At 33.9% G+C, this 26,662-nt stretch overlaps 2 protein-coding genes across 9 annotated transcripts in view; one reads left to right on the top strand and one right to left on the bottom strand.

The window, feature by feature from the left end:
- Positions 1-8,954, top strand: part of NBN (nibrin) — a 39,358-nt gene extending 30,404 nt beyond the window's left edge. For all 5 annotated transcript variants that reach the window (XM_051970810.1, XM_051970809.1, XM_051970812.1 and 2 more), the window contains 4 exons: positions 738-891; positions 2,072-2,181; positions 4,720-4,769; positions 6,349-8,954. In XM_051970810.1, the coding sequence (XP_051826770.1) occupies positions 738-891; positions 2,072-2,181; positions 4,720-4,769; positions 6,349-6,379 (345 nt within the window). In that variant the 3' untranslated portion in view covers positions 6,380-8,954. The remainder of the gene's footprint in view (positions 1-737; positions 892-2,071; positions 2,182-4,719; positions 4,770-6,348) is intronic.
- A 4,751-nt stretch (positions 8,955-13,705) lies between these two features.
- OSGIN2 (oxidative stress induced growth inhibitor family member 2) overlaps positions 13,706-26,662 on the bottom strand; it is a 32,505-nt gene continuing 19,548 nt past the window's right edge. For all 4 annotated transcript variants that reach the window (XM_051970815.1, XM_051970816.1, XM_051970817.1 and 1 more), the window contains one exon: positions 13,706-15,816. In XM_051970815.1, coding sequence (XP_051826775.1) covers positions 14,787-15,816 — 1,030 coding nt within the window. In that variant the 3' untranslated portion in view covers positions 13,706-14,786. The remainder of the gene's footprint in view (positions 15,817-26,662) is intronic.

Raw genomic sequence — 26,662 nt, 5'->3', positions numbered from 1 at the left:
TGTGTGCTCTATGGTAATCACTGGAAGAGGCATAGTATAGTGGGTTTAAAGCCAGGAAGATCTGAGTACAACTTTTGCCCCTAATATATCTTGGATATTAGACTGTAGGTCTGCGTTGATAGAAGAGAGCAGTCGCTCTCTCTGAGATAGTCACTGAAAGTTTTTTCTCTGTCTTCTAGAAGCATAATCCCTAGTCACTAACTTTCCAGTTATTCAAGTAGATATTTAGTAGTGATTAGTTAGACTAATAATTCAAATTAATGTTAGGTTTTTTAAGCTATTGAAGATAAGGAATTTGTTTTATTTATCCTTTGTGTGTTATCTATCAGAACTTAACCTGAATAGTAGATGTTTAAATAATCAGTTTCTTAGTAACCATGGGTATTACTAATAGGCCTGTGATATAATAAGGAAAGGAGAACATACTCACAAAAGGGGAAAATGAGAAGAATTTTGTTAAAGTTAAAAACCTTCTAGCTCCTGAACTGAGTGTCATTCTCTGTCCTCATCCATGCATTTCTAAAGTAATGCCAAATAAGTAAAAAGGCATGAATAATTGGTTCTTAAATCTAATGAAAAATTGAATTCTGCTGATTTTAATTTGTAGTTACATATTTAGATATTTCTCCACATACTTATTAAACACCCCTAAGTTTATGTTTTCATGTCTAAAAGAAACTTTAAAAATAATTACATAAATTCTTTCTTTATATGTCTTTTTTTTAACCCCACTTAAGAATGATAAACTTCAAGATGGTTGTGAGATACTTCCCAAGAAGCTTTTATTGACTGAATTTAGATCACTGGTGGTTAGTCATTCTAGATCCAGAAATACATCCATTATAAGAAATGATTATGGACAGCCAAACTTTAAAAAATTTAAAAAGGTAGGTACTTAGTTTAATTTTATCACGAGAGGGCACTATTTGAAATGCCTTAGTAAGCCGTTGCTAATGAGTAAAAGCAATGTTATGCTTTAACATTGATCTGCATTGTAATTTAATGTCTAACTTGTTCTATATATCTACTGCTAATTTGAGTGTTTCGGAATTACTACTTATGATTGATTACAACTTTTCTTCTTCCAGTCAGCCAATCCATAAGCTCAATGTTTGGATGGGATTTTTTTTTTTTTTGGGGGGGGGGGGTGAAGATAGAGGAGTTGGATATAGAATAGATGTTTTATAAGCATTATGGATTTATGTGTTATTGCTTAGTTATGCTCTCAGTTGTATGCTTGAATTGTATTTCTTTCTATTTTGCTTATAATAGCATCTGTTTTAGTATGTAAAATACTAAAAGTCACTTACTTTTTTGGAGTTACTTATAACTTTATGAAATATTATTCTCGTAGTACTCATTTCAGGGAATACGAACATTTTGAGAATCAAGGCTGAAATGTTTTAGCCTTTAGAGTAGAATCAGCACTTGAAATTTCATCTTCAAGTGAATATATTTTTATTCTTGAATGCTTCATGTTTCATCATGTAATCTCTGAAGGTACCTTTAAAGAGTAATTGCAAATCAAGTTTAAACAAATGAAAACACTGAAAAAAATTTTAATTGAAAATCACATATTTAGTTGTATCACATATCATATATCACAGATTAAAAACATCTAGTAATACTAATTTAATCAAAATGAACAGATGATATAAATTTTTACAATAGTAGATGCACAAGAAAAAAATTGTTTCTCCCTAAGCTTATCAGAAACTATATGTTCTGAATTGCTCTACAAAAATCCCACATTGATTGTCAGTAGTTGTAAAATTAGCAGCAATTTGAAACCACTAATAGAAAAATTCATTCTATAAACTTTACAGATATCAGTGTTATAAAATATTCAAGAACTTTTTTGACTACTGGAGATTTAGTATTTTGCCATTGATTTCAAATGTTCTATAGAATCTTAATCTACAGTTTTTCAGAATAACTGAAATAACTTCATGTACATGGCTCTTTGTAAATAATATCTGGTTCTTTTGAAAATATCGATCTCACTTTGATAATGCATATTATTATTATAAAAATATTGAATATTTTTGAACCTTTTCTACCTAATAGGTAGCTTATCCTGGGGCAGGAAAACTTCCATGCATCATTGGAGGCTCTGACCTAATAGCTCATCATGCTAAAAAGAATGCAGAATTAGAAGAATGGTTAAGACAAGAAATAGAGGTCAGTAGTCAATCATGTTATATATATATTTATTTTCATTTTGTTCCTGAGGTATTCTTTGAGATTAAAAAAAAAACCTAAAATTAAGTGATCTATATTATTTTCAGGAAAATGACGTAAATTTTAGTGCAATGAAATTAATGCATGTGCTGGAGTGGTGGCACACATTTATAATCCCAACTCTTGAGCTGTCAGATCTCTCCTGAGTTACAGTGGGCTGTGCCAATCAAGGGGGTTGGTTGGCATCAGTATAGTGATCCTTGAGAAGTAAGGGGCCACTAGGTTGCCTCAGGGACACAGACCATTGTAGGTAGAAACCACCTCCCATGGTGATCATTGGTAGAATCGAGCCCTATCAGTAGCCCCCAGTTACAGGCTGGGTGAGATTGGGAAACCTTTAAAAGTATTTATTAATGCTCACCAGATAAAAAATGTCAAAACTATGATCCGTCATTTTATTTAGACAATATTTACAGCTGTAAGCCATTTAGGTTAAGAAAACTACAGCAAAACAAGTAAACAAAAGCTAATATTGCCTGAAGTATAAAGATACCAAACATGCTTATCCTAGCACTTAAGCTGATTTTCATAACAACTTTTCATCAGTATTTATTACATGTAAGGAACATGATATAAAAGCAAGTCAGTAGCATCCTGTTACTGATTATCAAGTCATTCTGTTAATTTACAGATTTTGATGTAGTGTGATATAGTCTAAGAACTGTTAGACCAAACATATAGGGCACAATATCCTATATCCTCTTAGCAGTCTGATCTACCAAGTTCTGACTTTCCTTGGCATCCCTAACAACCATCTTTTCTCCTCTGTTCTCCTTGCTGTTATTTATCTCTCTTATATCTTCTGAAGTGGTATTTTGACATGTTTTATTCCTATGTTTACAAGCTCTATTTTTCTGAGTCATTATTTCCCAATTTTGGAGTGGCATTTCCTGTGATGATTGTGCTGGGAGCTGTTTTGTATACTTAAATTCCTGCTAATTTGCTTCACTTATTTAGTTTTTATGATTAAAAAGTTATCTTGTAGCATAAAGTCTAAGCTTTCTTTATATTCAGAGGAAGTTACAGTTTAATTGTTTAAATAAAACTATGCAACTTCCAGCCCTATTGAGTCAAGCAAGTTAATGTCACACCTTTGAAACAGAGAAGAAGCAATGTTATATTTTTTTATCTACAGCATTAACAAGTGTAAACAATTTTTATTCTTCTTAAATTGAGGGGCATTTTATTCCTGCCTATTTAGAATAAAACTTGACATTATTGACAAAATAAATGTTTTATGATTATATTTCCTAAAAATACATTAAACTGCTTTACAGCTTTGTGATTAAGCATTTGTCTTTTCACCACTCACTTGCCATTCTTCAATTTATAATGAAAAGATTCCATTCTTTAGAAAATATATAACCATATTATTACCCTATTAGGGGATAGAGAGATGAATGATGGCAAGATTGGAAGATCTGGAAGTGGCATTGTGGAGAAAGAAGTATATGTACTGTTTCTGGCCCCAGTGTTTCAGGAAGCATAAGAGAATAGAATTTATTTCCATTAAAATAAGATCACATTTATATTTTGACAAATGAGCTGACATCAAAGATTCTTTTATGATCCATATTCACTCTTTGTACCCCTTTGTACCTCTGACTGAAATACATTATTTTAAAATAAATATTGGTGCTCTGATATAGCTGTTTAGTTCTTGTTTAGAAGTTTTTAAAATAAAAACTAGCCATCTATTTAAGCCAGTTATCCTTTCTGAATCTTAATACCATATATATTGATGAACTAGTATTTTATTCTTTCATTAGAACATCAGATCCTTGTCTTTTTCCATTAAATATATATAAATACAAATTTCTCAAATGTTATACAACTGTATTATAATTTTCTTTTTGTTTCTCATTGTAGATATTTTGGATGCTATAGAACTACAGAGTTGACATACCTAATATATCTAGCATCCTTCTGCCATTTTTTCTTTAATTTTGAATATAGTATAATTATCTTAATATCTTACCACCTTTCTCAGTTTGTGTCAGTTATTCCCAGCTATTCTTGCTGTTGTATATCCTATTATGGTTTATCTGTTCCCCACTTCTCATCTCCTTCCATTGATCTAGACTTTTTAGCTACTTGATTGGTTCACAACTTTAATGAATTTTAGGGCCATTTTATTCTCTACACAATCAAGTGTAATAATTCTTGTTACTTACATAATGATCGATTTCAGTTTTGAATATTTCGGGTAGCCAAAGCACTAGCATTTCTCTTCCCCCTAAAATAAAAAGCAGTTTCTAGAGAATTGCCATTACATGAGTTCTGTTGTAGTATATAAAAATAAAACATTTCTGGTGATGTTTGTGTTCAGTACATTATGAAATAATTTATTAATGTTCTTTTGAATGTACATTAGGAAATAGTGGAAAGATATGATAAACTGGAAGGAATATTGATCAGAATTAATAAATTGAATATTCACCATAGGGCAAAATTTTTTATTTTTTATTTTTTTGATAGGTACAGAACAAACATGCAAAAGAAGAATCACTTGCTGATGATCTCTTTAGGTAAAATTTTATTTCAAATTTCTAGTGCTTTCTTATGTTATTTTAAAGCAAATACTTAATGCATATGAGCCTCCAATTAGTAACCTTTAAGTAAAGTGTTGTGTGCAGATCACAAAAGTAATAATGGTTTACAAATATGTGTGTGTATGTATGTGTATGTAGAAACATATACATACACAAATTTTCTCTTAACTATCATTAAAATAGAATTGTAAAAGAATATGCAGAGGGAGTATTATTTTACAAGGTTTTCTAAACTATATACACATACATTTCACATATGTACATATGCTTATGCATTTTTTACATTATACATTTATAAAATATATTCACATATATTTTCTAAAATACATATCCAATATCTTATACACAAGCTCTTTTTTGAGAAGATATTTTTGTGCACAGTTTCAAGAATTCACCAGTGTGGTCTGTTTTCCCTTTCTGAAATTGTGGATAAATTTATCCATTCTTCTCTTTTTCTGCTTAGCCCAAGTTTAAAATAAAAGCAAGCATCTTTTAGATTTTGGAGCTTGGTATATGTCACATCTTAGATATATCTCAACTTGAGATATATAAATTATTATCTCTGCCACGACATACTTTAAATCTTTGTGTAGTGTAGCGCCCCCAAAAAATAAAATAAATGTCACAAGCTAACACATTTAGTCTACTAGTAATGTAATTTGGCTGATGAGTTGTGACATTTTCAAGCCTAAGCAAAACCATTAATGAATGAGTTTTGACTTAAGGCAAGTTAAATGCCAGATCCTTTGTTTAGTCTTAAGTTGCTCATGCATGAAAAGAAAAGGCTATATTAGCTTTTGGTGGGGAGGGATTTAAGGTTGAATGTGATTTAATTCCTATTCAACACATTTCAATGGGCATAGTACAAATTTAAAGTAGACAATGATAGACTGTGCAGGGAGAGTATGAAAAATATAGAAAAAAATAAATACTTTTATTTAAAAAGTATGTAAAACTTGAAAAAAGAAAACATACTTCTGATTTTAATTCATTTCCATGTAAATTATTTGTGGAGATTTTGTGGATTTTTTTTTTTAACCTAAAGGAATGTATAAAGGGGTATGGGGCGGGGGGGGGGGGGGGGGGGGGGGGGAGGTGAGGAGGTGTTAATAGTGATTGTTAAAATTTACAAGCAGTGGAAACACAGAAAAGTGGACAGATAGATGACTATGTTTAGTTAGTAGGGAAGGCATAGGAATAGGGAGTGGTCCTGGGATTTGATTTATATTGAGAACTCTCAGAAAAGAGAATCTTTCTTTACTAGTTCAGGTTAGTGATTCTAACTTAGACTGGCCTCTCTCTCCCTCGCCCCTCTTCTTCCTCTTCGCCCTCTTTCCCTCTCCTTCTCTCTCTCTCTCTCTCTTTTTCTCTCCCCCCCCCCATTCTTCTGCCTTTCTCTTTTTCTCTTTCCCTCCCTCTTCCTCCCCCTCCTTATCTCTCTCCCTCCTTCTCTCCCTCCATGACAAAAGCAAAATTAGAACTCCTTCCTTGCTTACCTATTGAAAAACTTCACTTGTAATAGATTTTTAAGTTATTTTGACTTCTTTTTTTACAGATACAATCCTAATGTAAAAAAGAGAAGATAACTGAAGAGTTAAATAATGAAGCAATTATATGGCAAGCATTTACTTGAATGTTTACAAGGTTATCGTATAATATACAGAAGAGATTGCAATATAATTTGATAATTTACCTTCATCATTAAATAAAATACAAAAAATGTAATTTTTTTATTCATGTGAAATAGTTTTAGTTTCAAATCTTCCAAGAACTTCTTCCCCCCTCCCCCCCCCAAAAAAAAAATGGTTACAGATATAAATTCATCAGTTATGGTGATCTCTTTGATCAACTATGGGGGCCAGCCTTAGAAAGTTAAGCTTTTCACAGATTCCTGTCTTAAAGATGTAAGCTCTCCTACTTTGCCTATCTTATTAAATTTCTTGCATGCCAAAACTGAGGAAGATAAAATTCATATTAGTGGCATATTATGTGTTCCATTTAAATTGAATAAGAAGCTTATTTTAGAACAATTTTAGAACAAAGGAATTACATACATTTTGTAATCAGGTCTCTTAATTTTAAAAATGAAGAAACTGACAGAATTAGTTACACAATTCAGGGATCCTAACTTCAAGTCCATTGTTCTTTACTAATTTTTTTAAAACTTTAATTCAGTTAACTCCCCTAGTTAATGATTTAGTCATGTACTCTCCACATTTAACCTTTTATTATACCACTTCTATCTAGTTAGCTTTCCCAGATACTTAAGACTTATTTGTTGTGAATCTTTGTTTTTATTGTCTCTAATCAGTTACCACTTCCTTATAAAATCCCCTGGAGGAAGCAAAAAAGAATGTGGTGTGTATGTGTTTAGGGTATTTTGTAACTGGGAGTCTGCTTGTGAATTGACTTATTAAAGTCTAAGTATGGCCGTACTATAATGATCATTTCATGTTTATAGAGATGTTTAGAATTTGGTTTCCTTTACAAATAATTCTCTAATGTTTGACTGGATATTTGATCTTATTACTGTGAGTTTTTCTCTAGTGATATGATTTATGCCTCTTCATCTTCTGTAGCTCTTATCCATGACTTTCGATAAATTCACACTACAGTGAATTTTTTACCCAGTGTGCTAGAGATCTTCCTAAGGTTCTTTTGACATGGCAAGAATATTAGCAGAGCATGTATATATTCTATTGGATATCCAATTCTCCTTAGGGAAATGGCTCATTTTTTAAACTCAATACTTTGATAACATCCTTTACATCATTCCTTTGCAATTATTTGCTAGTTAGGTAGTACCAGTTTATAAACTTTGAGGATCTTTGCCTTTATCAAATTACATATCAGCAAATCAATTCTGGTTAAGTGCATCATTTTTCATTCATAAAATTTAAATCTGTCCTCAGAGAAACAATTTAAGATACTTTATAGTTTCTCTAATAGATCATCTAAATTCAAGAAGTTAGCCTGAAATAAAACAATACTAGCTTTTGTGTTGAAGGTTTTTTTTTTTTTTTTTTTTTTAATGCTATTCTATTTTTCCCCCAGTTACATGTCAAGGAAATTTTTAGCATTCATTTTTACAAGATTTTGAGTTACAAATTTTTTTTTCCAATTTTCAGCATCAACTTATAATTAAGGGGCCCACTGCCTTGTGATTTCTATAATGGGCCCTAGAAAAGACTGAAAGTTATACTAGAAAAGAGAAGGAAGAATGAGACTTTTTTTAAAAATTTTTTTTAATTAATAAATTTATTATTATATATATATATAAATAAAAATAAATTTAAAATGTTTCAGCTCCAAGAAAGTGCAGGAAGGATGGAGATTGTTAACCATAGGGATTACATTCAAATAGAATTGATGCTAATTGCAGTCTTGATACTCTAGTGTCTTCATTAATGGCCATTGTGCATCACAGTTTTAGAGGTAAAATAGCTGTACACAAATAAATTGGTTTAATTTTAATTTTTTTTAAAGCTGATTATCATTATATACAGAGTCATTTATTTATGACTATTAGGAAAATCAGATTCTGCACATGAATGCAGAAAGTAAAAAGATTTGAGTGGGCTTTTAGAATGTCCCTTTTTAAGTTGTCTTATAATAGTAACCAGAATTTACTTAGTTGAACATTGAAGTCATTTCCCAAAACTCAACATTCACAGATTTAAACCTGTATTTTATAATCTTAACTATCATTACAATCATTTATTTGAAACTTAAGTTTTGGCTGATCTAAGTGGGGATTGAAAAAATACACCAAACTTTGGCCTATGGTAAATTAGCCAGAGAAAAATTCTAACGTGGAAGGGCATAAGTAAATTTATTGTAATTTATTTACCCTATTTAATAGGGTAAAAAAAAATTTTTACCCTATTAATAAGGGTAAGTTATTTACCCTTAACTTTTCTTCTGAAACTTCAACTTTTATCTCTTGTGTTCACCATAGGGGGGGCTTGTTACATGATTTTGTGACAAATTTACATTTGTCTGAATAGTGTTAAAAAGCATATACTGTAATTGCTTAAATTGGATCCTGTTGGGGAAAAAGAAACCTATTATAACATGCAGTTTGTTATTAATAACTTTTTAAAACATGTTTTTTCACATATCTTTGCAAATGTAATAAAAAATCCCATCTTACATCACAAACCTTTTTGTTTTATATTTTTCACTGGGGAAGTGGAGGAGGGGGGGTTTAATTGTAGGGAAGACAGATATTTTTCCTTTTTGTATCAAACTTCCCTTGTTTTCAGTCAGCTTCCTATATAACTGAAAGTTTTATATCTTTTGAGAAATTGAGGGCTAGTTGTGTCTCACTAGGCTGACTTTTGATATTGGCATCCTTAAGAAATAATCCAGTTAAATACTGTTTGGATCATTAAAAATTATCTTTGTATCAGGAATAGGTATGGATGGGTCTGCACTGTTCAAAGTAATGCTCACATCAGATCACAGATCTGTTTGCATGTGTAATAGCTTACAAACATTTAGTATTTTGCTACTTACAAAATAAGCTAGTGTAAACTGTAGGATACCTAATTTACAGATGATGAAGATAAACCTCAAAACTTAAGTGAATTATTTAGTTTCATTGCTAGTTAGTGGCAGAGTTGGGAGTCAAACATTGTCAGATTGTAAATACAACACTGTCAATATTTTATTCAATAACATATTAGGTTCTGGCATTCTACTATACAAATATAACAAAGGTCCTCTTAAGCAGATGTGTCAAACACAGGAACAAGATTAAAATGTAATTTGGAAGTAAAATACAGACATTACAAATGTGACAGCTTTGCTTTTAAGGAGCATATAAATTCATGGGAATGAGGGAAAGTAAAGACAGGTCCACAAGAAGGTATGATAACAGGTTTGAAGAAAGTGCCATAAGAAATTTGAAAAAAAAAATCTGAAATATAAAGTGAGGGAATGCTTTGGAGAGAAGATTCATTGTTTGAACCTTAAAGTAATGTCAATATAATAAAGATATAACAGGTGAGAAGTCTGTTCCATATATGGGTAATTTCATGAGCATAGACAGAATAACAGGCATTAAAATGGGTCCCAATGTAGAAAATGTGAGTGGGGAGTACTGTTAGATAAGACTAAAATTAGGTGAGAGCAGTTACGAGTTTTGGAATCCACTGAAGGGTTCTAAATACAGAAGTGACATCATGGTGGTGATGAAACAATTATATAGGCAGCAAGTGTGAAGAAGATAGAAAAGGCAAAAACAATTTAGTGGTTGTCATTTTTGCTCCATTTAGGTTTTTCTTGGCAAAGATACTTTAGTGGTTTGCCATTTCATCTGCAGCTTCTTTTACAGATGAAGAAATTGAGGCAAACAGGGTTAAGTGACTTCTGCAGGATTAAACTACTAGTATCTGAAGCCAGATTTGGACTAAAGATGAGTTTTCCTGACTCAAAGACTGACATGCTATCTGCTGTTCCGCTTTCCTGCATAGGATTTGAACTCTGGTGATTGTAGTGTAGTAGACAAGAGGTTCCTGATGTGAGAGAAAAGTGATAGGAATTCACATCTGATTGGGTGATATATACAAGATGACACCAAAGTTTTTATCCTAAGATGTTGATCTCATTGAAAGAAGTGAGGGTGAAAAACAGAAAAGATGAGTTTCATTTTAAACATAGACTGTCATTAAGTATATAGGCTTAGAGTTCATGGAAGTCGGAAGCGAAGATAGTAAATTTAGGAGTGATTTGTATAGTTACAAAAGTCAGAAGAACAAATGAAATAGAGAAACACATACAACACATATGCATATAGAGAATATTAAGGTATTTAGGACAGAACACTGGTAATTAAAAGCTGAAAATGAAGAGCCAGAAAAAGAGTAGATTGAAAAGTCCTCCACATGGAATGGTTACAGAAGCATGGGAACCTAGGATATTAAGAATGAGGATGTGTTCCAGGATGTTGTGTCAGAATAATGTACCATGAAAGAATGACCATTAGATGTGCTAAAGAAATTAAAGTATTTGTGAAGAGCATGGTTTAGGTAAATTGACAGGAAGGAAAGTCAACTTGCAAAGGGCTTTAAAAATGAATGGAAAGTTTGTCCCTAGGTTAACAAGATGATTGCCTGAAGGAATTAGGTTTTATTTTAGTTTTGAGACAGGAGCCTATCTGTAGGGTGATAAGAACTAATGAGTTTGCCAATACCTTGAGGAGGGAGTGGCAGTGTGGTCTACAGGATAGACTACTAGGCAAATCTTGTGTCAGCTGTGTAGACATGGACAAATCACTAAAATTCTCTGCATTTTAGAATCCCCATTCTAAAATGGGACCTACCTCACAGATTTGTTGTAAATATCCTTTAAAATAAAGTAAAGAAAATGTTTTGGAAACTTTAAAGTGTCATGTAAATCAATTATTATACATCAAATTTACAGAAGAAACCTCCTCAAAGTCCAATATTATGTTCTATTGGGAGAACAATTTCAGAGAGACTCTTGATATAAGTTCAACACATCAGCAGCTGTTAAGGTGGTTCTAAAATTGATCTTAACTACAGTTTCTAGAATTCCAGTTCCATATTTTCGCTGATTAAAGTTCGATTTCATGTAAGATTTATTTTACATCAATAAACATATTTTAAGGAATTGTACCTACCAGAGTAGTACAATCAGATGACTTCAGTACTAATTGAATCACCAAAACCAAAAGTAGTTTTTAGTTTCCTATAAACTTGGAAGGTCCTAACATTCTGTTCTTGACTCTATGCTGGTGAGTGCTTTTTTATGGGTGACGTAGGTAAAGGCAAAGGTGGCTTTCTTGTCCAATTTTCAGGGGACTGAAAGCTAAAGAAATAGCTACTAGGTTAAGTGACAGTCCAGCCCCCAAAAGTTCTTGCAAGAGGAGAATGTTGGACTAAAACTAGTAAGAATAAATTGAATAGGAAAACTGTAAGGTCTTTGATTTCAATTAAAAAAAAAAAAGCTTCAAGGATAAAATTAGAGAAGCATGGAAATACTTAAAAACAAAATCCTGGCGATCTAATATATAACATGTAATATGAATCAGTGGTATGATTCAGCAGGCAAAAAGTTAATACCATTTTAGGCTACAGCCAGAAACATGGTATCCATTACTAAGAAAAAGCTCTGCCCAAAGGAATATAAATTTATTCATTAGATTACTGAAACCTCCCAAGATCCCTTGGGGTGTACTAACTAAATCCCTTTCTTAAAGAGCATGCCTTAAACCCAAATCACTTTCTCATTGATTGATCAACTATAGGTCCCTGGCAAACCCCCATGTGGTCAATAGTTTGGACCCAATTCTGAGTGAATGTAAATAGCAATTGTTTTTGTTTTGGGCAGGAACCCTAAGGATTTCCCCCCTCCCAGATTGGACTTTTTTTTGGGGGGGGAAGAGGGATTTGGTAAGAGAGACCACTTTTTGCCTCCTCCTATCTTAGCTAGCATTAATCACTTGTTAAAGACCTTAGCTTAAAAATAAGGCCAAGGTTTCACACAGCAGTCATAGCCATCTCTAGTTCTCTATCTTCCTATTAGTCTTGCCTCTGGAGGAGAAAGGAAGCTGGTAACTTTGCATAGCCCACCTTCACTTAAATCCAACTCACTTGTTTGTCACAATATCACCTCCCGGCTATCATGATCCTCTTCTAGAAGGCAGGATAAACTACAACAGAACATTTAAATGCTTGTCTTGTCTCTTATTCCCTCCCCCTTTTACTCTCCCATTAAAGTAGGAGGCAAAGTCCTCTACTGAAAGAATTACTTTGAGGTAAGTTTAAGGAGAGAAAGTATAATTTGAAATAATTTCTTGGTGTAAAGAGGAGTAAATAGATTCTTCAATAGACTGAATTTGATTCAGGCCCCTTATAGTTTGTCTAATATTGGAACAAAGTGAGACACTCCCAAGTTCATCCCAACTATTAACAAAAGATTTACTTAGCCACAGCACATCTCCCCAATAAAAAGTGGAAATGAGATGTCAAGATTATAATATACGGTAACGTTTGGAGGAAGTTTAGAATAAGTAAAATTGAATGCTATGCTATACTCCAAAAAAGTAACTCAGAGCTAGTGTGTGAAGGGTTTTAAATGCCAGAGAAATTTGTGTTTTATCTTAAGAGGCAATGGGGAGTTATTGAAGCTCCCTGAACAACAGTAATGGTCAGATCAGAACCTTAGTGTTATTAATATGGCAATGATGCAGATGACCAATTTTGGGGGAGGGGATGACTAGAAAACTTATCAACAGAAAACTGATCAAGTTTCTAGTAATTAAGAGACTAAAATAGATGTAAAAGGGCTGTGAGCCTATTTGCCAGATTATCAGAGCATGTTTTTCTATGTCAACATGTAGCTGCAGGGATTTGTTAACATTAGATTGGGGCAGGAGCTGTCTTATCTCTTTTTGTATTCCTACTACTTAGCACAGTGACTAGTATGTAGCAAGTACTTAACAGTTTATTTGGAATTAAATTAACAAGAAAAAAATTTCTTAACAAGTAAAGCTGTCCAAAGTTTTTTAGGTTGCTGATGGAAGACAATACTGCCTAAAGTTTTTTAAATAACATGACTGGATTATCACTTAGGAGAAGGGAAAGGAGATTTTTTCTGGGAAAAACCTAGTCTTTGAGCTCCTTTCTCAACTCCAAAATTTTAATTGTTTTCCATGGCATTTCTAATTATTACCCATCATTGAAAATATTAGGCCAGTTAACAAATTTAAATGATTTTAAGAATTTAACATATTTGAAGATCTCTCAAGTGGAAAAAGGTAAGGACTGGATATTTGATATGAAGTTACCTTGGAAATGGGAAAGCTCTTACATCTTTCCATCTAGCAATTATAATTTCTTAAATATGTTTAGCAGACCAAAAGCCAAAAATGATTTATAACAAGGTTATTAAAAACAGCTTTATTACACAGGCTTGTAGAAAGCATTTTTGTCCCAAGTTCCCTGTCTCAGCATAATTCAGTTACTGTAAGACACCACTGTGTAGTGGGGTGTACACTGGACTAAAAGTCAGGGAAACCAAAGTTGAAGGGCTATATACTATTGACACTATGTGACCACGTTACAACTTCAAAGTTTTGTGTACTCACCTGTAATATTTTATGTATTATTACGTATTTCACAGTATTGTACGGTTCAAATGAAATAAATAATGTATTTATAGCACTTTGTAAACTTTGCTTAAAAAAGTATATTATATAAATGTGAGCTATTAAAATTATTAACTATTCACACGGTAATAAGAGCACTTTTATAAGCAATTTATTGTTGTACTTCCATCAAAGTATTACTGGAAAGCTTTATAGAAGTCTGGTAGAGAGCAAACCTCCACAAAATACTTTGATTTGTCTTGAAATGGCCAAATTTTCAAATATTCCAACATTAATCAGCTGTCAGATTATTATTAGAATCTAAGATTAAGAAGTCATAAGAATTAAACAAAGATTATTTGTTTAAAGACCATCTTAATCTTAAGTGACAAATAAGATTTACAAACTGATGATGTGACAAAATAAATAAAACCTTTTTTAAGAAGTGTTTTTTCCACATAACATTCTCCTTGAGACTTGAAATTATATAAAGTCAACTTCCTGGGTTAATCATCTAATTTTATAGCTTCAAAGCAGTAACATTTTGAAAATTATACATAAGCAACAGAAAAAAAAAATTAATTGAAACCAAGTCTTATTGAAATGACATTACAGTGCTTCAGTTAAAATGAAGGTCTCAAGCTGGCCAGACAAACTGACAAGTGGTTTCTATTCATCTGAAAATTACCTGGTGGTATAAGGTAGTATTAAATAAAGAAAACAAGTTCTTACAACATTTCAAAAATGAGTACAATTGTATACCTCCTTGTCAAGCAATATAACCCCAACAAAATGGGACTGCAGATCGCTATAAAAATGCTGATGGCAAGCTGTCCACATGAATTAGTTATAAATCATTACTTGTAAACACAAAGGCTTTATGCTACACCATCCCCACCTCCTCTTTCAACAATTAAATGTTGTTTCCTCTTCTGTCTAGTAACTAGGCAGCGAACAACACCCAGTGCTCCACCTTTTAAAAACCGTACAAAATTGTCTCCAACCAAAGGCCCCAAAGCAAAAAGGTTAGCTTCTTTAGTACACTCATATGTGTATGGATCAATTTCCACAGGATTACCTTTACATGTAATTGGCTGGTTTGAATTATGGCCCAAGTCATACCCTTGTTCCTTCAAAAAGGATAGATTAGGATGGGAACCTATTAATACCACTGCTGCAGATAATTTGAAGATTTTCTTCAATCCAGAGACACTCTGAAGAACACATTTCATGTCAGTCTTAAATGAAAGCACATGGTGCTCAGGAAAACTGGTATAAGCTGATGAAAGATTAGAGTCAATAGAGTATGACTGAGTACACATCATATGGTAGACTTTATGGTATTCAGGATAAAGCTTTTTGGGAAGTTGTTTGAAAATTAAACTTGGGTCAGTAACCCGTTTCCGAAACACATGGATTACAGGAATATTATTATTGTAAGCACATAGCACAGCATCAGCTGCAGTAAGTCCAGAACCTACAATTAAAACTGGGTCCACTTTGCCATGTAACTTTCCTTTGCTAATGGCAGCTCCAAATTCTGGCATTGAATGGAATACAAAGGGAAAATCTTCCCCTTCAACTTGCAAATAAGTAGGAGAATCCAGAGTTCCAGTTGCTAAAGCTACATTCTCAGCAAAGAGACAAAAAGGAACATGTGAGCCATCACCTATTCTTTGATAGCCTCTTATCTCCCAGTTTCTTTTGATAAATGTTGACTTCTCCATTTGTAATTGTTGTGTTGAAATATTATCACTGTCCTGATCATCATCCTGACCTCTGTAAAGTCTTGATATAGAGGTTATATAAGTATTTTCTCGGAAATTCTTCTGAAGACCCATAACTTTGACATAGTGCTTGTAGTAGCAAGCTATCTCCTCTGGTGTAACTCGATCACTCTTTATGTTCCTGTAAGAAAGGGGGGATAGAGAATGAATCTTTATATTTAATAGGGCCTAAACATGCTGCTTCCATATGGTGTAATTTTCAATTATTCTTGAATTTAGCTAATACTGTTTATATATCATTCTAGCATTATAGTATGTTAAGAAAAAATTACTTCAGGAAAAGTCCTTCAAACAACTATAATCACTAATATTTTGGTTTAAAAAAAAAAGGCAACCTGAAAACAAAAACCAAAACCATTTTTTTAATGACTGCTGACTCCTCAAAAATAATGAAATCACACAATCTTACAATGATTTATTTCAGAAGCCCTTTCTAACTCTTAGCTCCCTGAAGCATTAAATTCCCTAAAAAAATTAAGAGAATATTCACATCATTCCCATGAGAATATAATATATAACATATATATATATACATAAATATAAAATCATCTGTTAATGCATACTTCTGTGTATGCCATTTAAAGCCCTTTCACAACCTGATCACCTGATCGCAACAATTATGCATATACGTGAAAACTATTAGCCTCTATTGGCTGTATGACATGACTTACAGACTTTCAGCTATCCTGGGCACTCCCTCTCTCCCCACTATAACAATTTCACTGACTCTCTTGAAAGGTGATGTCTAAGAACTAACTGTATCCCAGGTGGGATGTGACAAATTCTGCAACATGGTATTAAAGAAACACTTAATAAGCATCTAAAAAAATAAAGATAAATAACCACAATGACAGCATGAAGAACAAGTCATCTTAGAAAAATTCACTTCAAAAAACAAAAACCTTACTAGACTGACAGAGCAAGAGCTTAAAACTTATCCAGATTTCAAGAAAGATTCTTTCAAGCCATCCTTGTGACATATGAGCTATATAGTTTTGAATGGGAGGCACAGTCAAGATGGCAGAGTAAAGGCAAAGACTTGCTGAACTCTCTCACCCAACACAAATGACAGGAGTGGAATATCTTCCAGTTTTAAGACAACTCAGAAGGTCAACAGGAGAGGTCTGTGGCATCCAGGTGGTAGTCTGTGCAGTCCCATTGCAGGTCATGCCAGTGTGGGCTAGCCCTGACCCCAACCTTGGCCCTGGTGCCAGCAAAGCAGAAATGAGCCTTGGATCTTTAAATCAGCAGCAGTACTGTTGGTTTCTAGTCTTCTCAAGCCCAGAGACACCAAAGACAACTTGAAAGGTCAGCAGAAAAGGTTTATCAGTAGGATGAGAAAGGCCTTAAGAAACTAGAAAACCTGGAGTGAGTGTGGGCAGCAGTGGTAGTGGCACCTCTAAAGGCCTCAGCTAACAGGAAATCTCTAACACTAGGAAGGACTCTGTTACTTTAGCGCACTAGAAGTTACAGTCACAGTAGAGCAGGGACAATCCTCATAGTTCCAGGGCAGAAAAGAGTGCCAAGTCCCTAGAAGGATCTATGAAAACAGCTTGGGACAGCACACCCTCCACCATGGAAACAGAACCCTACTTAACAAAGAATTAAAAGCCAAGTAATAGACTGGGAAAATAAGCAGACAGCAGATAAAGATTCTGACCATAGAAAATTGCTACAGTTAAAAAGGAAGATCAAAACACAGAAGATAAGTCAAAGCTTCTATATCCAAAGTCTTCAAGAAAAATAAGAATTAGTCTCAAACCACTGACAAACTCAAAAGGATTTTGAAAACCAAAAAAAAGAGAGAGAAGAAAAAGTGGGAAGAGAATTGATAGTAGTACAAAAGGAAACACAAAAAGCTAATGAAGAAAAGAATGCCTTAAAAATCAAAGTTGGCAAGGAGTTACAAAAACTGAGGAAAATAATTTTCTACTTGAAAATCATGGTCAAAAAAAGAGCCTACACATAATCTTTCAAGAAATTATCAAGGAAAACTGTCCTGATAGTTTAGAGCCAGAGGATAAAATAGAAATTCAAAGAATCCACCAATCACCTCCTAAAAGAGATTCTAAAACTCCTAGAAATATTAAACCAAATTCCAGAACTCCCATGTCAAGGAGAAAATATCACAAGTATCCAAAAAGAAACAATTCAAGTATAGTAGAACCACAGACAGAATAACACATTACATTAAAGGACTGGAGGGCTGGGAATATTTTACTCCAGAGAACAATGGAATTAAGATTACAACCAAGAGTCACCCAAAACTGAGCATACTCTTTCAGGGTAAAAGGTAGACATTCAATGAAATTGAGGATTTTCAAGCATTCATGATGAAAAAACTAGAGCTGAACAGAAAACCTGATTTTCAAATACAGGACTATGAGGATTGTCCCTGCTCTACTGTGACTGTAACTTCTAGTGCACTAAAGTAACAGAGTCCTTCCTAGTGTTAGAGATTTCCTGTTAGCTGAGGCCTTTAGAGGTGCCACTACCACTGCTGCCCACACTCACTCCAGGTTTTCTAGTTTCTTAAGGCCTTTCTCATCCTACTGATACACCTTTTCTGCTGGAGATACAAGGAGATAATCAGGAAAGGAATATATCATAAGGGGCTTAAGGTTTATCTATTTACATTCCTACATGGGAGGATGACACTTGTAATTCATAGTAACTTTCTCATTATTATGGCAATTAGAAGTATATATAGATGAAGGGCACAGATAGGAGTTGAATATAACCATTAATGGATAGTAGCTAAAAAAAAATAAAATTAAGGGGTGACTGAGGAATGTAATGGGAGAATAGGAAAGGAAGAGGTAGAATGGTAAAAACCATTTGCCATAAAAGAGGCAAGATAAAGCTTTTATAGTAAAAGGGAGGAAGGGAGAAGAGAGTGAGGTAACTCCCCTAAGAATTGGCTCAAAGAGGAAATAACATTTATACTCAATATGTGTTTAGAACTCTATCTTACAAAGCAACTAAGTGGCGCAGTGGTTAGAGCACCAGCCCTGAAGTCAGGAGGACCTGAGTTCAAATATGGCCTCGTACACTTAACAATTCCTAGCTGTGTGATCCTAGGCAAGTCACTTAATCCCAATTGCCTCAGTAAAAAAGAAAAAGAAGAAATCTATCTTACCCTGCAAGAAAGAAGGATAGGAAAGGGGGAAGACTGTAGAGGGCTGCGAAATTCTGGATAAGTATACTTGAAATAAGGATACTTATAACAAGGTGTTAACTCAGTGGAATTGATGAGATGATAGTTCTTTGGTATACATATACTTAGTACTTAATATAGTAATGTAATGGTTCTCTAGTTCACACATAATCAGTATGCTGTAATGATGTAATTGTAATAAGGTATATAATGACTGGGAGGACTGGAAATGAGATTCCATTTTTGACCATCCTCCTGGTGCCTCTCCTGCCTTCCTCACTTCAACTAAAGACCAAAGCCCGTCTGCAGGTCCTCCAGAAAGCTAGCCCAAACAATACAGAAGATAACGAGGCATGTTGGGGTAGAAGGTGCCAGTAGCAAAATGCTTTTAAAGAAAATCAGTGTAAAAGGAGAGACAGAGAGAATAGAATAAATGGGAAAATACAATTAGCGATTCTAACTGGGAAAAGAATTTTGAAGCAAGTTTCCCTGATGAAAGTCTCATTCCTCAAATATAATGGGAACTGAGTTAAATTTGTAAGAAAAAAAGCCAATGATTAAAAGATATGAACTATACCCAAAAAGTTATAAAATCATGTATATCCTTTGACCTAACAATATCACTACAAGGCATAAATTCCTAAAGAGATTTTTAAAAATAAAAGGAAAAGAACCTATATGTACAAAAATATTGATAAGAGCTCTCTTCTCAGGGCAAAGAATTGGAAATCGAGGGGATGCTCATCAATTTTGATATATGATTATAATGGGATGTTATTTTCTGTGAGAAATGATGAGCAGAATATTCTCAGAAAAGCCCAGGAAGTCCTTCATGAATTCAAGCAAAGTGAAATAGCAATGTCATAGGGATGACTGACTATTCTGAAAGACTTATGATGAAAAATGTTATCCATACCCAGAAAAAGAACTGATTATGTGTAAATATAAACTGAAGCATACTATTTTTTTTTTCTTGAAGGTTTTTTTTTGGGGGGAAGGGGGATTCTGTTTTCTCTAGGTTAATGTTTCTCTATGTTTTCTCTATAATTCTTATGAAAATATTTTGCATAAAAGTTATCAAACTGTGCATATTCTTTGATCCAGCAGTGTTATTACTAGACCTATATCCCAAAGAGATATTAAAGAAGGGAAAGGGACCCACATGGGCAAAAATGTTTGTGACAACCCTTCTCGCAGTAGCTCGGAACTGGAAATTGAAGGGATGTCCACCAATTGGAGAATGACTGAATAAATTGGGGTATATGAATGTTATGGAATATTATTGTTCTTTAAGAAATGACCATCTAGATAATACAGAGAGGTTTTGAGAGACTTACATGAACTGATGCTAAGTGAAATGAGCAGAACTAGGAGATCATTATACACTTCAACAACAATACTTCATGATGATCAATTCTGATGGACATGGCTCTCTTCAACAATGAGAGGATCCAAATCGGTTCCAACTGATCTGTAATGAACAGAACCAGCTACACCCAGAGAAAGAACACTGGGAAATGAGTATGGACCACAACATAACATTTCCACTCTTTCTGTTATTGTTTGCTTGCATTTTTGTTTTTTTTTCTCTCAGGTTATTTTTATCTTCTTTCTAAATCCAATCTTTCTTGTGCAACAAGATAACTGCATAAATATGTATACATATATTGTATTTAATAATTTAACATATACTTTAACATATTTAACATGTATGGGACTACCTGGCATCTAGGGAAGGGGGTGGAGGGAAGGAGGGGAAAAGTTGAAACAGAAGTTTTTGCAAGGGTCAATGTTGAAAAATTACCCATGCATATATTTTGTATATAAAAAGCTATAATAATAATTTTTAAAATCAACAAAAAAAAAGAAAAGAAAAATATTTTGCATAACTTCACATGTGTTGTAAATGGAGAGAAAGGGAGAGAATCTGGAACTTAAAAGTTTTAAAAATAAATGTAAAAAATTATTTTATGTGTAAGTGGGGAAAATAAAATATAAATATTAAAAAAAAAAACTATTTGAATGGCTGGATCCCAAAATAAGTCAATCTCTCAAAGCAGACTCAATGCCGATTTACAGAAAGGGTTACAACAAAATATCCTAGGGATCTGCCCTTGGCTCTGTACAATTGGACATTTTTATCATTTATCTAGATCAATAAACATTTATTGAGCTTTAGATGCCAATTTAAAGCACTGGGAATACAAGGTTTAAAGTAAAACAGTCCTGGGTCCTCAAGGAAATTATATCCTACTGGAGGAAACAACATAAATATGCATACATATATACATATACATACACATATATATGTACATATATATATTTAATCCATACAAATGAATACAAGGTAGTTTTTAACAGAAGTTCACTAAGAATTAGAGGAAATCAAAGGAAGGCTTCAAGGGGTGCTTCAACAGAAGACCAAGGATTCTAAGAAGCAAAGGGAAGGGGAAGAGAGAAATTCCAGTACAAAGGAAGTTTGACTGTCTTGATTAGATCACAGGGCTCAAGAAAGAAAGAAATGTGGACGAAAATAGGAAGGTTGGAAGGGACCAGCTGTGAAGAGATTTAAATGTCAAAGGGAAAAATTTATATTTGATCCTAGTATCAATAAAAAAATCACTGGATTTTACTGAGCTGGATGAAGGTCTATGTGTATCTCATGAACAGATCTTCACTTTAGGAAAAATTGTTCTGATAACTCTATAGAAGATGGAACCAAACAGCAAGCTACTGAAGTAAACCAGGCAAGAGATGAAGAAGGCATGGTCTAGTGCAGGGCCTTCTTAAACTTTTTTCCACTCGCAATACCTTTTCACCCGAGATATTTTAATACAATCCCGGGATTATAAGTATATGAAATAGGTACACAAATCAAACATTTTCCAATTAATAAATGATAATTTTGTGACCTCTCACATTCAGTTACATAGCCCCATATGTGTTATAACACATAGTTAAAGAAGCTTTTGTCTAGAGTGATGGCTGTGAAAGTGGAGAAGACCTGATGATAATGCTGAAAGAATATGGAGACAAAAGAGAAGTCACAGACCCAAGCGTTGGTATATAACTACAATTAGTGGATGCTGAATATGCAAAGGGGATTGAGAACATATGGTCAATAGGTAAGAAGAGCCCAGGAGAGAAGAGGATCTTGAAAACTTAGACAGGAGAGGATATCCAGCACGAGGGTGTGGTCAACAGTATCAAATATTACAGTGTGGTCAAAAATTATGAGGATTTGGAAGAAGTCATAAAATTTGGTCACTGAGGGATCACGGGTATCTTTGGAGGGGACAATTTCAAATATGAGGCTGAAAGTCAAATTCAGGAAGAAGTGAATAAAAAGAAATTAAGACATTAAGTAAAGATAAGAGTTTGCTTTGAGAAAGTGAGGAGAGATATAGTGAAGAGAGAATATAAAGCTAAGTGTGTACAAGGCTATAATGGCAAAGTTGGGGAAGAATTTGGAAGTCATGATAGGTTAAGAGTTATAAGGCAGAAGGATAGATGGAAAGAAAAGATTATGATCAGGTATAGGAGTTTTGGAATTCATGAACATAAAAGTGAAACAACGATGATGGCAACATCAAGGATATGATCATCTCTGTGTTTAGCTAAGAGTGAAGAAGTAGGTCATGTGAGCTAAGTATATTTAAGGCATAGGAAAAAAGTGGGTTTGAGAGAAGATGGATGTATATGTAAAAATCCTCTAGGATAAGAGTAACATTAAATCAGAAAGACTGGGAGCTAGGCTTTGAATTCACTGAAAAAGAAAGAAAAGTATCCTGGAGGGATCGAGAAACAAAAGCTCCAGACTGGATGTTGTATATGAACCTCAAAACCCTACAGTTTTTCTGTACAGTATATGCTGTGGTCATACTATCAATCAGACTATAGAATATACATGAATTTCCTTTTTCAACCTTCCTAACTGTGATTTTTGAAGACCAAAAGAGTTTTTCTGCCCAACAAGGGCACTCATTTACTCAGTAGAAGCAGGATCTAAAGAATGCTGTAATTAACCGAACAGGACAGGTCTCAATCAGAGTAAGCAGAAGGAAAGAGTAAGAAATAAAAAGGTTTAAGATCATCTAAATCTGGAAGGGATTTCTCAAGAGGCAAGCAAGTCAAGCTCCCTTTATTTTATACTTGAGGTCACAGGCAGTAAGGATCTGCAATAGGATTTGAACCCAATTCCTATGACTCCACAATTATATTTTTTCCACTTTAATATGTTTTGTCCTTTGGAAATTAGTCTAAAAAATCCTTGGGTTTACTGGACTAAAAGTTTCACAGGAATCAACATTCTAATATGACAGCCCCCTTATCCAAGACTTATGCCTTTGAGAAGAGAGGCCTCCAGAGGGCTCTTGTTTAATGGAAATGAGAATTTCACTAGTCAGACCACACCTGGAGAATGGAATTTAGGGCACATTTATAAGAACACTGATAAGGTGGAAAGCATCCTGAGTAAGATGAATGGAAATGATCAAGAGCCTCAAGATCAAGTTATTGAAAATTCAACTAAAGGCAGTCCATATTTAGGAAGAACTTGATTGTATTCAAATATTTCAAAGGTATTTATATGAAAAGAGATTGAGATTTGTTCCACTATGATCCAAAGGGAGAGTCAAGGACTTAAAGAAAGAAATTTAGTCTTGAAATTTAATAATAAGCAAGTAAAAATTATAGGTGCTTTCTAAAGGCAGAATAAGGGAGGTTGATTAATTTTTTTTCTTCACTTGAGATCTTTACATGAAGGCTGGATAGCTTTTTGTTGGGTCTATTGAAGAGGGGATTGCTCATTGAGAGACAGTTTAGATTAGATAGTATAAAAATAGTTCTCAAGTGTTTTCTGAAGATCCCTGGAAGTTCACAAGATACTTTCAAGGGGTCCATAAAGTCAAAACTATTTTCATAACAATATTAAGATAATGTTATTTGCCTTTTTCCACCACATATCTGAAGCCTAATTTTCTTTTAACCAAAACAACATATAACAGATTGAATGCAAAAGATATGAGATCTACTAAACCAGATATTAAAGAGATTTGCAAATATATAAAGTAATGCCATTCTTATGATTTGGGGGGAGCAGAAATATTTTTCATATATGTATGCCTTTCTGCAGTTGATTGTAAGATTTTATATCCTAATATATGATCAATATTTTGTATAAGAACCATGTAACAGTGAGAAAGTGTATTCCTTTCTGTAACGACCGCGTATTTAAAATCAGCTGGAGTCAGGAATTCAGGTTAAGGGAAAAATCTTCAATATTTATTGAAGTGAAGAGATGAATAAGGATTGCGATAGCAAATATAGGCAAGAAAGATTGTGATAGCAATATGGGCAGTTGCGACAGGAAGCCAGCTAACAGAGAGAGATCTGAGCTGAGCAAACCATCGCAATGGCAATCCCAAAAGTCTCTCCTTCCCCTTTCTTTTCCACTCCCCTGCCTCCACCCAACAAAATCATCATTTCCTATACAAACACATCAGGACTTGCACAAAGAGTGGGGCGGGGGCCAAGCTTATATATTAATAGAGTATGGTCCAATTACTATTTAGCCTCATGTGCTTGGGACCTCAGTGCATCAACTCAAGCCTCAGCCCATTAGACTTTTCGATCTCCATTCAATTTTTCTCCAGAAGTCTTCTCATATCTCTTCTAAAATTCTATTTACCTCTTAAACTTTTCTTATTTATTTTCTGATTATTTATCTAATTCTGAGAGGGAAAGGTTGAGGTCCCCCATAGTTTAATGCTATCTAATTCTTCTATTAACTCACTTAATTTCCTATTAACTCACTTATCTAAGAATTCTCTTAGAATGCCTTGATGCATATATTTAGTATTGCTATTACTTCAATGTCAATGGTACCTTATAGTAAGATGTAATTTCCTTTCTTATCTCTTAATTAGATCAATTTTTACTTATGATTTGTCTGAGATCAGGATTGCTACTTCTGCTTTTTTTTTTTTTACTTCAGCTGAAGCATAATGTATTTTGTAGTTGTGTACCTTTTTCTGTGTGTATCTCTCTGCTTCAAATGTGTTTCTTGTAAAAAACATATTGTAGGATTCTGTTTTTTAATCCACTCTGCTATCTGCTTCTGTTTTATGGAAGTTTGTCTCACTCACATTTACAGTTATGATTACTATGCATTTCCATACATCCTATTTTTCCTCATTATTTATACTTTCCTTTCTCCTTTTACCCTGTCTCTCCTTACCAATTATTTTACTTCTGACCCCAACTTCCCTCAATCTGGCCTCCCTTCTATCAGTCTTTCTCCTTTTACTTTGGCCTTTTCTTCTAACAGTCCCCTCTCAATTCTCAAGAACAATTCTCAAGAGTTATAGTGATGTTCTTCCCTTATAGGGACGTAAAATAATTTAATTTTATTGTAAAACATGTTTTTATTTTTTCTTCTGTTTACCTTTTTGTGCTTCTCTTGAGTCTTATATTTGAAGATCAAAATTTCTGTTCAGATATGGTCTTTCCATCAGGAAAGTTTGAGAATCTCTTATTTCATTGAATGTTCATCGCTTCTTCAATTATGCTAAATTTCTTGGGTAGTTGATTCTTGGTTGTAAACCTAAGCACCTTTGTCTTCTAAAATAGCATATTCCAAGCCTGCTGATCATTTAATGCAGAAGCTGCTAAGTCCTATGTGTTTCTTTTTAGCTGCTTGCAGTATTTTCTCTTTGACCTGCTAATTCCAGAATTTGTCTACAACATTCCTTGGAATGTTCATTTTCAAAATCTCAGGAAGTGATTGATAAGATTCTTTCAATGAACCATAGGATAAAAGTTATGTAGTTTTCTTCAGTCCAATGTGTGTGTTTCCTTTTCCAAGCTGACTCTTTTTTCATAATTATGTACAACTCATTTCTTTTCCCAGTTTTTCTTCTACTCTTAGTTAATTTAAAAAAATTTTTTTGAACTCTTCCAAGAGAACTTTTTGGCTTGAAACTAATTCACATTCCTCTTTGAAGTCTCACATGTAGGCATTTGACAGTGGTATACTCTTTTGAATTTGTGTTTTGAGCTTCCCTGATGCCAGAGTAGTTTTCTATGATTGGAGCTCTTTTGTTGTTTTTTGCTCATTTTTACAAGTTGAGCTCTGCTCCTAGGATACAGGGAGCACTAACCCAAACTTCTTATGCTGTGGGGTCAGGAGCCTGATCACTAGCTTTCCATGGTGGGACTTCAGTTGCTGTCTGTTTGCTCACTACACTGGAATGGCCCGGCCTAATTGCACCTGTTGTGTGCTGGGTTCCAATACTGACAGTATGTCTTATTGCTGGGGCTGGAGGGCTCACAGTTGGCCTGCTATGCTAAAAGACTTACCTGTAGAGGGCCTGAACTCTGGAGAAGTATAGTTGAAATAAGGTGTTAACTCAGTAGAACTGATGAGATGATGGTTCTTTAGTTCACATATATACTTAATACTTAGCATGGTGATGTAATGGTTCTCTAATTCACATATATTCAGTATGCTGTAATGATGTAATTGTAATACGATATATAAGAGCTGACAAGAACTGGAAATGAGACATTCCATCTTTGACTAGCCTCTGGTGGCTCTCCTACCTTCATCACTTCTCCACTAAGACTAAGGATACTGCTGTGGGTGCCTCTTTTTTTTAAGGGTTTCTGAGTAACTCTTTCAACATAAAGCCAATTCAACCTCTCTCAAAGCCTCTTGAGCTTCTGTGCTGGGGGTAAGAACTGGGTTCCCACCAGCTTTCCCCTTTCTTTTCAGAAAGACAGCTTTACACTAAGCTGGGGTTGTGCTCCT

This window comes from Antechinus flavipes, chromosome 1 (assembly GCF_016432865.1).
Source record: "Antechinus flavipes isolate AdamAnt ecotype Samford, QLD, Australia chromosome 1, AdamAnt_v2, whole genome shotgun sequence".
Classification (NCBI taxonomy): domain Eukaryota; kingdom Metazoa; phylum Chordata; class Mammalia; order Dasyuromorphia; family Dasyuridae; genus Antechinus; species Antechinus flavipes.
Note: the sequence above shows the minus strand (reverse complement) of the source record. Positions and strands in the feature narration are given on the sequence as shown.